This window comes from Schistocerca serialis, chromosome 8 (assembly GCF_023864345.2).
Source record: "Schistocerca serialis cubense isolate TAMUIC-IGC-003099 chromosome 8, iqSchSeri2.2, whole genome shotgun sequence".
In the NCBI taxonomy this organism is placed as follows: domain Eukaryota; kingdom Metazoa; phylum Arthropoda; class Insecta; order Orthoptera; family Acrididae; genus Schistocerca; species Schistocerca serialis.
Window position 1 is genome coordinate 29643846 of NC_064645.1, and position 14370 is coordinate 29658215.

The 14370-nt window shown below is 41.3% G+C and overlaps 1 protein-coding gene across 3 annotated transcripts in view; it reads left to right on the forward strand.

Annotated features, from left to right (window-relative positions):
* LOC126416416 (uncharacterized) overlaps positions 1-14370 on the forward strand; it is a 245112-nt gene that overhangs the window by 122671 nt on the left and 108071 nt on the right. For all 3 annotated transcript variants that reach the window (XM_050084135.1, XM_050084137.1, XM_050084136.1), the window contains exon 3: positions 9301-9512. In XM_050084135.1, coding sequence (XP_049940092.1) covers positions 9301-9512 — 212 coding nt within the window. The remainder of the gene's footprint in view (positions 1-9300; positions 9513-14370) is intronic.

Here is a 14370-nt window from a genome sequence, read left to right on the forward strand (position 1 = left end):
CTTAATTTCCAATAAAAATTGGAGCGAAAACACAAAATGAGATCTGTTAAGGTAACACAAAAATCTGTATTAAAAATTATTAGTTTCCTAAAACTTTTGTTAGCAAACTAAAATAGAATTAATTTACAATAAATACAGCTAATATATAAGGCTACTCCTCTTTAAGGAGACCTACATGTAACACAGTACATTAGTTAGAATATTGTTACAATAACTAAATCACAAACATTGATTTACTACAAATTAGATTATGCACAGGACGATGGTAGCATCCAAAAATTCGCGAAAATGCACGTTTATCTGCATTGATATACTATGAAATCCAGGGGTGATCTGTTCTTTGGCAGTAACTGTGAACCTCAAACATTGATTTGCTATGAAATAAGTTACATATCCAAAACACTCGTACCAGTAACTTATGAAAATATAGTTTTGTAACCATCCAAAAATTCTGAAAAATAACCTGTTGCTCACACAGTTACACAATGAAATTAGAGTGTAATTGTTTTAACAAGCATAGCCCTCCTGTTCCCAAAAATTTAAAAGAACACAAATAAGTTTAAGCATACCATTGACGCCATGACGATGGTCCAAGAGAAAAACTGGTAGATATTTGGATTTAAAATAAAAACAGCTGATGGTTCAAATATGCATTTTATACAATCTTAGTACTGTTCTCGCTACACGCCAATCCAAAAAGGAGTATTCCTGCGATGACTGTCTGTGCATATCTAGCCAGCCAACATCTGGCTTTTCAGCTGACAAATGCCAATGTTCTAAGGAGTCAAACAAATGCAAACGGTCTTCCCTTTTTTCACCTCGGCATTCTTCTTCAACCACGTCATCATGCGGTACCCTCACCCAGCTGACCCCTGCTTCACCAGGACGCACCACCAACAACCAGTCCACTTGCCAGCCAAAGGTGAATACAGACACCTCTGTCGAACTAATGGACCAAGCTCCTCCTGCCTCTGAACTTGGTCCTTGTGCATGTTCGAATTCTGCCGCTTGGCAGCCCCCCCAGTTACTACCATCTTATTTGACCCATTTCCTGCATCTCCTGTGTATCATCAGATATGGTTATTCTCCAATGTAACATTCATGGCATCATATCCACTAGGTTTGAATTATAGCTCCTCTTGTTATAATACTGTCCAGTTGTTTTCTGCCTCCAGGAAACAAAATTACACCCTCACAATTGTTTTCACCGCCAACACCTCACTTCAGTCTGTTTTGACCTTCCTCCTGAGTTGGGGTCTCACAAGGGAACCTCCCCATCGCACCGCCCTCAGATTTAGTTATAAGTTGGCACAGTGGATAGGCCTTGAAAAACTGAACACAGATCAATCGAGAAAACCGGAAGAAGTTGTGTGGAACTATGAAAAAAAAGCAAAATATACAAACTGATTAGTCCATGTGCAACATAAGCAATACAAGGACAATGCTAGATCAGGAGTGCCGTGGTTAGTGTGAACAGCTGCGGAACGAGAGGTCCTTGGTTCAAGTCTTCCCTCGAGTGAAAATTTTACTTTCTTTATTTTCACAAAGTTATGATCTGTCCGTTCGTTCATTGACGTCTCTGTTCACTGTAACACGTTTAGTGTCTGTGTTTTGCGACCGCACCGCAAAACCGTGCGATTAGTAGACGAAATGACGTGCCTCTCCAATGGGAACCAAAACATTTGATCGCAAGGTCATAGGTCAACCGATTCCTCCACAGGAAAACACGTCTGATATATTCTATACGACACTGGTGACGGCATGCACGTCACATGACGGGAATATGTTGTCGACCCACCTAACTTATACACTTGGCAAATGGGTAAAAAGATTCTTCTACCTTGCCCGATTTAGGTTTTCTTGTCGATGTGATAATCACTCCCAAAAAAGTGATCGCATCAGACGGGCGGACGGACAGATAATTGTCTGAAAACAAAAAATTAAAACTTTTCACCCGAGGGAAGACTTGAACCAAGGACCTCTCGTTCCGCAGCTGCTCACGCTAACCACGGGACCACGGCGCTCCTGAGCTCACATTGTCCTTGATGTTGCCTATCTTCTCATGGACTACTCAGTTTGTATATTTTGCTTATTTTTTTCATAGTTCCATACAACTTCTCCCTGTTTTCTCAATTGATCTGTGTTCAGTTTTTCAAGGCCTATCCACTGTGCCAACTTATAACTAAATCTGAGGGGGGTGCAATGGGGAGGTTCCCTTGTCAGGCTCATGGAGGAGTCAAGTTGCTCATTTGAGACAACATCTATAGTTTCTGTATTTCCTTGCATACCCATCTTGAAGTTTTTGCTATCTATCTTTCCCTTTCTGGTTTTGCCTTCTCTCTTTGCAATGCCTATTCATTCTCGTCTACTGCTGTCACCAGAGTAGACATTAATTTATTCCTCAACTTTCTTCTCCCTTGTTGCTCCTCGCCAACTTTACTGCCCACCATCCCCTTTGGGGTTCACCATGCCCCTGTCTGAGAGGCTCTCTCCTAGTAGATATCTTCAACCAGCTCAATTTCATCTGTTTGAACACAGGTACACTTGCATTTCTTTCCGATTCCACCCACTCCTTTTCTGCCTTGGACTTTCCAATCTGTACTGCTCTGCTTGCTTGTTGCCTCATGTGGTCTGTTCTCTCTGATGCACACTCAAGTGATCATTTCTCCGTTGTCATTTTTTTGCTAATGCCTATCCCATCTGTGCATGCAACCAAATGGTAGCTTTGCAAAGCTGATTGGCAGCTCTGTTCCTTAATGACCACTTTTGATGAACACCATTTCTCCTGCATTGATGACCTGGTAGAATACCTTACAAATGCTATCCTTACTGGCATGGAATCTTCCGTACCTCACCCGCCCATGGGGCCGACAGTCCCTTTTGTGGGTAGGTGTGTGATGCGCATGGAGCCCCGAGCTATTGCAATCTCCTTCCTGTTTCCAGACTGCATTACTGTCCCTGTTCCTCTCCTTCCCTGTCCTTGCTCCTTTCTTCCTGCCCCCTCCTTTCCCTCTTGGTGGACTTCTGTATATTGACCTGGTTATACTCCCAGCTTGGTTTTTTGTATGTGCTATTGTTTAGTTTGCTGTTTGCATCTCCTTTTTGGCATTTTTGGTCTCCTTGGTGTTTGACCTCCATTTCCAATGTTTTCCGTTCAGTGTGAGCCATTTGAGGATGAACTCCCAACCTAGTTTCCATGGTGCAGGTTCCTCTCCCCCTCCCCTTCCTTTTCCCCTTGCACCCTGGCCCCCTTCCTGCTAGGTCACCAGCACGGTAGCCAGTCCTTGTGGTGGGGCTGTTAAGTACCCACTTGGCTGAGCCCCCTGACAACACAGGGATCACACTGCTAGTACCACATTTTTAAATGCCATCCCGTGATGGTGAACTGTGTCCATTATAAACAGTTATGTTAAAGTGTTGCCGCATTTTCGGGGATATAAAGCTAGTGAGCATTCGTCTCAGAGCTGTTTTATAAGTTTTACTCCCTCTCCTGTTGTTTGGGGTAATCTTCATCAGATTCGGGAACCACTGTTCATTCCCTGGTTCCTGATTTGAACATAGAAAACAGTGTTGTTGTTGACCCTTGATATCTCCAACACCTTGGGTCACATTCCTCAGAGCCTGATATGGAAGAAGTTCAGAAGTTACCAGACAACTGCTGTAATACCTTCAGTGGGTTCAATATTTAACTACATGGTGCAATCCCAGCAGAGCGCTTTTACGCCACACATAGCTCGTGCAGAAAAATTTACCCTTGTTAAAGTTAAGACTTTTCATCACTCTCACTTTTAATTACTATGCTATGTTTGCTAAGTTCGAGAGCATGTTGTGTTTTCCGTGCAGATCACCTAAGAAGCATATCGCCTGAGTTTTACCATTATTTCCTTCTGTTCAAAAACTGACATTTTAGACTATATTGTTCTCTGCTTGCCTATTTTTGCGTCTTTATTACAGCTGTTCACATCACTGCAGATTAGTTTCACCAGGTGGCTAGCCAGTGCTTTCCAAGTTAAACGCACCAGTAAAGCTGTTCTCCTGTATTACTGCTGAGTCGATGTATGTGTAACACACAGCATAAAACCTATCCTCATTATCTTACTTGACTGTGCTCGTGACAGCTTGGTTTCTGCTCTACATGAAATGGAATCCAGTGAGGTTCCAGCAAACGTGGCAGAATACATAGTGTTTACATGAGGTTTATTCTTATGATGAATGGAGTATAGACACTTTCAAAGTAGGCCCCTTCAGCTTTTACACACCTCTCCCAGTGGTGCTGCCACTGCTGGAAGCATTGCTGGAAAGCTACTTTTTGGACAGTGCGCAGCTGCTCTGTTGAATTCTGCATATTGTCCCTGTTGGCAGGGGATTAGGGAGGTTGAGAAACCACAGCCATGTTGTATTTGGCCAAAAACCTCTGAATCAGCTTTAAACATGGCTGCATTGTCAGCGACCATTACAAGGTAAAATTAAAACAATTGCAGCCCTCGGTCGCGAAAATGAAGTCTTTTTGTCCTAGGTTTTGGCCACTTCTAAGGTAGCCTTCATCAGAAATAAAACATTTGAAACTGACACGTCACATATAAAATAAATATGAAGAGATAACACTTCAGTCACAAAGCGTTGTCACTTCATATTTATTTTATACGTGACATGCCAGTTTTAAATGTTTTATTTCTGATGAAGGCACTCTTGGAAGTGGCCAAAAACTACGTCAAAAGGCTTCATTTTCGCGACCGAGGGCTGCAGTTGTTTTAATTTTACCTCTGAATTGATTGATAACAATGAGCAGGTGCATTATCACGGTGAAGGTGACAGTTGCCTGCTGCCCACAAGTCCGGTTGTCTACCTCACGCTGCTTCATAAAGGTGACACAGAACCTCTTCTTAGGACTCCTTAATTACATTAGTACCTTCTGTGGCATACTCATGATGGACCACACTGTTGGAATAAAAAAGACAGTCAGCATGACTCACATTGCTGCAGATCTCTCTCCCTTTCTTGGGTCTCAGGGATGATGGATGTCAGGATCGGAACTTTGTTTCTAGGTCATACCCATAAACCCAGGACTCATCACCAATGATCACTGTGTCAAAAGTTTGGCATTACGATTCACAGTTTCCAGCCTTTCCTATGCGATCTCCGAACAAAGTTGCTTCTGTTCAGTAGTAGGCAACTTTGGCACAAATTTTGCTGAGATCCTCCTGAGGGCCAAATTTTCTATTAAAATGGATTGCAGGGACCCAGTACTAATTTTAACCTTGTCTGCAGGTTCTCTGATCATGATCTGTCAACATTGCATCACCAGGGTTCTTGGAGATCAGTAACAACCTCATTTGCGGATGTCAAGGGTCTACCTGAACATTATTTACTCTTCACTGATGAGTGGCCATCTTTGAAGCAGTGTTACCACTCCTTAATCTGTGTGGTACCCATTGCTTCATCCCAAGCACTTTTCAAATCTTGCAAAGTGTTTCGACTTGAGAATCACCAAGCTGAAATCAAAATTTGATGCAATAGCATTGTTCCACTTTTGTGTCATTTTGCCCACAGCTCAAAATCCAAAGACTACCACTTACTTGCGGTTTCTTGTGAATAGCTAACCAGCAACTGGTTGTTCCTTAAGCCATTAAAAAAAATCAAGCATGCACACTGTGTATGCCTACAAATATAGAGAGCACACACATCCTGATACCATTGTTGGTTTCAACAATAAAGAGTATGGTTGGATACTGTCTGGACAGCCTTTGTATTTATTTTTCAGGCCTCCTTTCAGCCTTAATTTATTACTGTGTTATCTGTACTACAGGCAAATAGTACATCACCAGCAAGACAAAAGTGGTTTATATAGAAAGGGTGTTCAAAAAGTTTTGCACACCCATCTCTAATTTTTTTTATTTTTTGCAGAAGGAGAATGAAATTTTTTGTGAACATACTCGGAACTTTTAGCTGTACACTGAGCCTACTCAATGTAGCCTCCGTCAGCTGTGACGCATCTGGCCCAATGTTCTTTCCATGATGTAAATGCTTTTTGGTAAAGTTCTGGGGATTGACTTTTACACCATCGCTTGACACAGGAAATAAGGTCTTTCTCACTATCAAATGGTTTACCGTGCAGGTGGGCCTTCAGATGACCAAATTGGTAAAAATGAGACGGAGCCGAGTCCGGACTGTAGGGAGGATGAGGAACAATTTTCCTACCCATTTTCCATATTTTTTCCTGTTTCATAAGGGCTGTATGGGGTTTGGCATTGTCGTGGTGTAGTCTGATGAGCTGACCCTTAAGCTGTGATCTGTAGGTCTTGGTGGCATGTTGCAGCTTGTCCAATGACAAACAGTAACGGTCCTGATTAATTGTGGAGCCAGGTTCCAAAACGTCAATGAAAATTACACCACACTGATGCCAGAAGGAGGAGGCCATCACCTTTCGGCCTGTTGTTCATGAAAGTCTTGGTTTCTTCTTCTGAGTGGAACCTGGATGACACCACTCCATGGATTGGGTTTTGCTCTCTGATTCGGGCAAAAACAACCATGTTTCATCCTGGGTAATGATGCCGTCAAAACTCTGTTTCCACTCTCTGGTAAAGCTCTTCATGAGAACCTCGCACACATTCTTGCTCATTGTTTTCATTTCTCTTGTCACTAATGTACCCAATGTGCACAGATTTTTCGGTACCCTAGTGACAGTACCAGTGATACCACATTACCCAGTGACAAACGAGTCATTTCAGCAAGCTGTCGTGTCATCACACATATGTCATTTTGGATGATTTGATCAATGATCTCCTTATTCACATCACTCACTGCCGTTGATGGTCTACCACATTGTGGATTGTTCAGTAGAGAGAAATCATCTTCTTCAAACCACTGCTGGATACTGCTGTGATACACTGTGTCCTCCCATAAACAGGGAGCAACTTCCTGTGAATCGATGTGGCAGAGTAATCACTGGTCTTAAAGATGAACTCCATCACCGACTGTTGTCACAACCTGACATCTACTTAACAATCCATTATGGCTCACCTATCAGTAAAAGAAAATACTTTTCTGTACCAACTTACAGCTAAATGTTCCAAGTATGTTCACAAATAATTTCATTCTCCTCCTGCAAAAAATAAAAAAAATAGAGACAAATGTGCAAAACTTTTTGAACACCCTTTGTATGTTACACTACATCATACTCTTCATTTTCTCAGTTTAGGAATCTGAAAACTTCATGCAGAAAAACTGGTAATAGTTTTGGAGGTGTGGAATTATCTTGCCTGACTACTTCTTCAGCTCACAGTTCTCACTGCCCTGACGAGATCGAATGGCAGCTGTACGCTTTATCCAGTACAGAAACACAGATTGAATATGTGTCTTGTTTCTTAATGGCTGTTTCTGCAGATTTTATTGAAACAGGCAAAGACTTTGTAAAAATCAGTGAATCCCATAAAACCTAGCAATTCTTTCTCATTGCTCAGCTCAGTAATTTCATTCATGACTTGCAGATGGTCCATTGTGCTGTATCCAGCTTGTTCCTTTGCCTGATTAAAATGCAGATTTTTTTTGTGGGGTTGGTGGTGATAGTCTCTACAATCTTGTCCAGCATGACAGAAAGGATGCTGATACTGAGATAGAATAGGTGCAGTGTTCAAAGTTTTGGGGATAGTCTGCCTCCACAGACAATCTGTGAATAATTATGGAACTTTCTGTTGTGTTATTTTGCCTCCACATGTAACCATTTCTGTTGAAACACCATCACCTCTGTCTGCCTTTCCATACTTCATACCTTGGATAGCTGTGTGCACCTCATCTGGTTTAAGTGTGTGGGTGTTTTTATTGTCATTATTAATTATGTGTGTTTCTGATTCATTTTTTGAGTATGCGGACACTTATGAAAATCCTGGAGTGTAGGCAGGTTTATATCTGCTGTTGGCTACTGTGCCACTTGTCACCTAAAACAGTGAAAAGTAGTGTGTACCCAGCATAAATTTCTGTTTTGTTTTCAATTGTGTGTATTATCAAGTTTCCATTATCTCATCCTCTCAAAGACATCTACAAATAGATTTGTTCAGTTCAGCAGGTGGTATCACGCTCGTGTTACCATAAAAAAAAAATACTAATAATAAATAATAAAAAATAAAAAAACCTTTTCATTGATTGTTGCATTATTCAAACCTGCAAAGCTTTTTTCAGTTTGAATAAATATGCCTGTCAGTTAATTGCCCTGTCCAGCTGTAAGTATAAAACTTTCTCTTTTTTAAGGTGATAAAGTAACTGTTTAATTTAATCGAATATTCCTCCCAGTTCTGAAACCAATTCTCGTAACTCATTTTTTACTTCCTATGAGTCGTAGACAAGTAAAGAAGCAAGGTGTTGATAAGCAGCTCACAGTTTCCCAATGGAAAACTGTATACAGTTACAAATAATAGTGACACATTTTCAGCTGCAACTCACAGCAAACTCCCTCATGTATTGCTACACTCAAGCAACTGTATATTGTTTTCGGTAATGTAAAGATTCCTCTTTTTAACATTTACTCAGTAAGAGGGTGGTGCTAGTCTGTAATCCCTTACATTTAAGTTTTGTATCACAGTAGTTGCATGGTGTTGTGTAGTGAAAGCCACAGTACATTCATCTTTACAGAAATTTGCAACTCTTTTATACAAGAATGAAGCTTGTATGCCTTTTCATTAATCTTTCTTTTGCAAACCGTCCACATTTACAGGAGTATCCCATTGATGAGCCTAATCCTTTATTTAATCTTGATATTTTTACATGTTCCTTAGATTATGTGCCTAATACACAAGTTGTTATATTCTCCAACTTACATCAACAAGGGTTACTAAATGTTATGTCTGTCAGGTCTTCAATGATATTATAGATATCTACTCGGTGGAAAAAGTAAGTGTGTGTGCAAATCAAATGGTGCCGTCTATATTTTGCACACAGTAGTTAGAGCATAAGCCGTGAATGTTAAACATGACACACTGAACAAGATTGAAATGTGCTCTACCCTCAGTTTACCAGTTGTCGCAGAATGACAGCATTCACCATTTACTGTGAATCATTCTGTATGTTTAGGAAAAAGTGGCTCATGATGAAAACTTTATTACTGTTAATGCTACTGATTTTGTCATTATGCTTAGTTATTGTCTATCAAATGTCCGAAAAAAAAAACAAAAAAACTAACTCTGCTGCCTGGGAGATATATACTTCTCTTTTTGTGGTTATTGATTTTAATGCACTGTAATATACCAACACTTATAAGTATTTGTCCAATGTTATAATTGTACATTTTCAAATTGACAATTTTTGTAGCCAGACCCAGTGTCAGTTTTGGCTGCACAAATAGAAAGAATTTCTGACCAAGCAAAAATAAGAGGTAAACAAGCACTTGAAAAGCAAAAAGCAGAGAACAGGAAAGCCTCTGAAACTGAAGACCTCCTTAAAACACGGAAAAAAACTTTTCGGGCTGCAGAAGACCTTATGGCAGCAAAGATTGTTGCTGGGAAGAAAACATTTGATGACAGGTATACAACTGCCTTCCTATTCTTTACATTGATGTGTTTCAGCTTTTGTTGTTTTTTACTGTTGTCACTTTTATTTTTTTGCTACTAATCTATAAGGTGGTTGTTGTTATTTACTGTTGCCCATCAAATTTATTCTAATGTAAGATTGTTTCATCTAATTGAGAGAATGCAGGATCAACTGATGGAAAGGTCTCATTTGTTGGCAACCTGTTTCATGTGGTAACTGCTGCTTAGCTTGCTTATTGCTAACTGAACTGGTCCTCTTCTTATCACACAGTCATTTTCGAAAGGAACTTACTCCAAAATCTTAAGTATTCAGAAATTAAGGAAAACATCCTCCAGGTAAATATATGGAATGTTGCAGAATGGTCTTTCCAACGATTAAAGAACAGAACGAAATTGATATTTTGCCATTGCTACTGTTGGTAAGTTTTCCAATATTGTTGAAAAAGATAGGTTGACAATCTTGGAATAAGGCCCTTTTATTTTGGAAGTAATTGATTCACATGGTCAAGTTACATTTTTAAAAATATTTTAAATTGTTTCATTTTTTACTCATACATTTTTGTACTATTGTATCTCTCATCAAAGGACATGCAAAATGGTTTCACTGATCATCAGTACCACTGCTACATACAAGCCGTTTCATCAAATCATCATAGAAATACCTATATTCATGCAAAATACGAGGTGTGGCTAGAAAAAAACCGGACTAGTACTGGTGAAACAATAAAACGAATGCAATGAGGCTGAAAGTCGCGTGGCCTGTCACGTGACTCTCGCTCCGCCTACTGCTAGAGTTTCATCTGCCTCCTGCACTCAGTCTGCCCGTGGCGTCTGTTTTAAGTAGTTGACGTTTTGTCTGTGCGTCGGAAAATGTTGAGTGTACAGAAAGAACAGCGTATTAACATCAAATTTTGTTTCAAACTAGGAAAATCTGCAAGTCAAACGTTTGTAATGTTACAACAAGTGTACGACGAATGATTGTTTATCGCGAACACAAGTGTTTGAGTGGTTTAAACGATTTAAAGATGGCTGCGAAGACACCAGTGATGACACTCGCACTGGCAGACCATTGTCAGCAAAAAATGATGCAAACATTGAAAAAATCGGTAAACTTGTTCAACAAGATCGCCGTTTAACAATCAGAGCAGTGTCTGAGTTAACAGGAGTTGACAAGGAAAGTGTTAGGCAGATTCTTCATGAAAGTTTCAACATGAACAAAGTGTGTTCAAAAATGGTTCCAAAGTGTCTCACAATTGAACAGAAGGAACGCCGAAGAATGATTTGTTCTGACATCCTGGAAAACATTGAAAGTGATCCCACCTTCTTACAAAATGTTATTACTTGCGATGATTCGTGGTTTTTTACTTACGATCCCGAAACTAAACGCCAATCGATGCATTGGAAAACACCTGGTTCTCCACGACAAAAAAAAGCACGAATGTCAAAATCGAAATTCAAGGCAATGATGATTGTTTTTTTTTTACTTCAAAGGGATTGTGCACATTGATTGGGTACCAGAGGGACAAACAGTGAATCAGCATTACTACATTAGCGTCCTGGCTACCATACGTGAGCGAGTACGGAGAAAACGGAACGATTTGTGGAGAAAAAGTCATGGATCCTTCACCAAGACAATGCCCCAGCTCACAGCGCGTTGTCAGTGAAGACGTTTTTGGCAAAACACAACATTCCCATCTTAGATCATCCACCCTACTCACCTGATTTGGCCCCCTGTGACTTTTTTCTTTTCCCTAAGGTCAAGTCAGCTTTGAAAGGAACTAGATTTGAGACTGTTGAAGCAGTAAAAGAAAAAGCGACGGAAGTAATGTATGGACTTACCGAAAATGATCTGCAGCATTGCTATGAACACTGGAGAATTCGTATGGAGCGGTGTAGAGACCGAGGAGGAGAGTACATTGAAGGAGATAACATGAAATTGTAAATAATTGTAAATAAATGTTTTTTCCAGCATCAGTCCGGTTTTTTTCTAGCCGTACCTCGTATAATCAAGTAAACGTATATGTCTTGCATTTTGTTCCTGGTCCAGTGTAAGCTCTTTTGAAATTACAAGCAACAGACAAAATAAAATATTCTTGATATGTTCACTAGACTACAAATGAATACATGATGCCATTTCACATTTCTCAGCGCTGTTCAAAAACAACAACAGCTGAACTTAGAAAAGTGAAACATGACACATAGTGCATTACGTGTTCAATAGAGGGTATACAAAGATGATCACTATTGAAAGGGGATTATTCCATCTAGATCACAAAGCCTTTCTAAAATGATGTCACTGTAATGAAGTCGCAGACACACATTTACATTGTGTGGAATAAAGCCCTTTTCATGCTGAAAGATGTATCTCTGCATATAGAGTCTGGTACCATTTTTATCTCATTTTGTCAAAATTTGGAGTAAAGCCCTTTCAGAAATGACCGTATCAATTGTATCGATATTATGAAAAGGACAGTTGCTATTCACTATACAGCGGGGATGCTTAGTCATAGATAGGCACAACAAAAATCTGTCACAATATAAACTTTTCAGCCAACAAGCCCTTTGTTGAAAATCGAAAGACCAGTGCATGATGGGAGAGGCAGCTGGGTGTCGGTAAAGAGGAGGCTGGGCGGGGATGGGGAGGGGGAGGGATAGCGGACGGTGAAGTGCTGCTGGGGAGCCTGCAGGGATGAGATGGAGAAAGGGTAGGGCAATTAGGGTTGGGTGCAGGGGTTGTGTAGGGCTGGATGAGTATATTGTGTAGATTTGGTCGATGGAAGAATACCACTGTGCGGAATGGTGGGAAGGATAGTGGGCAGAACATTTCTCATTTTAGAGCACAGTGAGAGGTAACCGAAACCCTGGCACAGAATTTAATTCAGTCGTTCCAGTCCTGGGTGGTAGTGAGTTATGAGGGCAGTGTTCCTCTGTGACTGGACGGTGAGACTTTGGGAGGTGGTGGGAGACTGGAAAGATAAGGCACAGGAGATCTGTTTTTGTACAAAGTTGGGAGGATAATTACAGTCTGTGAAGGTTTTAGTGAGACCCTCGGTATACTTCGACACGGACCACTCGTCACTGCAGGTACACCAAACACAGGTGTCTAGGCTGTATGGAGGGGCCTTCTTGTTATGGAACGGGTGGCAGCTGTCAAAGTGGAGGTATTGCTGGTAGTTAGTAGGTTTAATATGGACAGAGGTACTGATGTAGCCATCTTGAGATGGGGGTCAGCATCTAAGAATGTGGCTAGTTGGGCTGAGTAGGACCAGGTGAAGCAAAAGGTGGAGAAGTTGTTGAGATTCTGGAGGAATGTGGATAGGGTGTCCTCACCCCCATCTAGATCACAAAGATGTCACCAATGAATCTGAAGCAGGTGAGGGGTTTAGGATTCCGGATGTTCAGGAAGGATTCCTCTAGATGGTGCCATGCGTACCCCATATTTGTTTGTAGATAATGCCTTAAAAGGAAAAGTAATCATGGTTCAGGATATAGTTGGTCATGTTGACTGGGAAGGAGGTTGTTGCTTTCGAATCCATCAGGCATTGGGAAAGATAGCATTCAATAGCAGTGAGGGCATGGGCATTAGGGATGTTACTGTAAAGGGATTTTATGCATCACATAGACACTTTCTCACCAAATACATAATTTTATTGAATGTTGTACCCAATTCTTGTGGCTAAAGGCATAAAAATATTGCTGTAAATGCAAACAGTGGAAAATCCAGGATGGAATGACACACACACACACACACACACACACACACACACAGTGTCTTTGGCTACTGTGGCCAGACTGCGAGCAACAGTGCATGATGGGAGGGGAGGGATAACAGGGCAGAAGTGGGATATGGTAAAGTGCTGCTTGAAGGAGTGTACAGGGAAGAAGTGGAGAGAGGTAAGGGCAACTAGGTGAAGTAGGGAGGTTAGACAAAGGGGTGGAGGGTTAGCGGAGGAGGAGAGAAAGAAAAAGACTGAGGGTGTGTTGGTGGAATAGAGGGCTGTGTAGTGCTGGAATGGGCTCAGTGGGTAAGGACGATGACTAAGGAAGATTGAGGCCAGGAGGGATACGAGAACTTAGTTTATATTACAGGGAGTGTTCCCACTTGCGCAGTTCAGAAAAGCTGGTGTTGGTGGGAAGGGTCTACATGGCACAGGATATGAAGCAGTCATTGAAATGAAGCATGTCATGTTTGGCAGCGTGCTCAGCAAACAGGATGGTCCACTTGCTTCTTGGCCACAGTTTGTCGGTGGCCATTATTGCAGACAGTTTTTTGGTTGTCATGCCCACATAGAATGCAACACATTGGTTGCAGCTTAGCATGTAGATCACGTGACTGGTTTCACGGATAGCCCTGCCTTTGATGGGATAGCTGCTGATTGGAGTAGCTGGTGGTGGTGGTGGTGGTGGTGGTGGTGGTGGTGGTGGGATTTATAGGACAGGTCTTGCTTCTAGGTCCATTACAGGGTTTGCGCCATGAGGTAAGGGATTGAGAGCAGGGGTTGTGTAGGGATGTACAAGAATAATGCTTAGGTTTGGTGGGTGGCAGAATACCACTGTAGGAGTGGGAAGGATATTGGATCGGACATTCCTCATTTCATGGCACGATGAGAAATAGTGAAAATCTTGGTGGAGAATGTGATTCAGTTGCTCCAATCCTGGATGGTATTGAGTGATGAGGTGAATGCTCCTCTGCGGCTGAATGATGGGACTCTGAGAGGTGGTAGGTGACTTGAGAGGTAAGACACGGGAGGTCTGCTTGTGTACAAGGTTGGGAGGGTAATTACAGTCTGTGTAGGCCTCGGTGAGACCTTTGGTATATTTAAAGAGGGTGGCTCGTCACTAGAGATCCCAA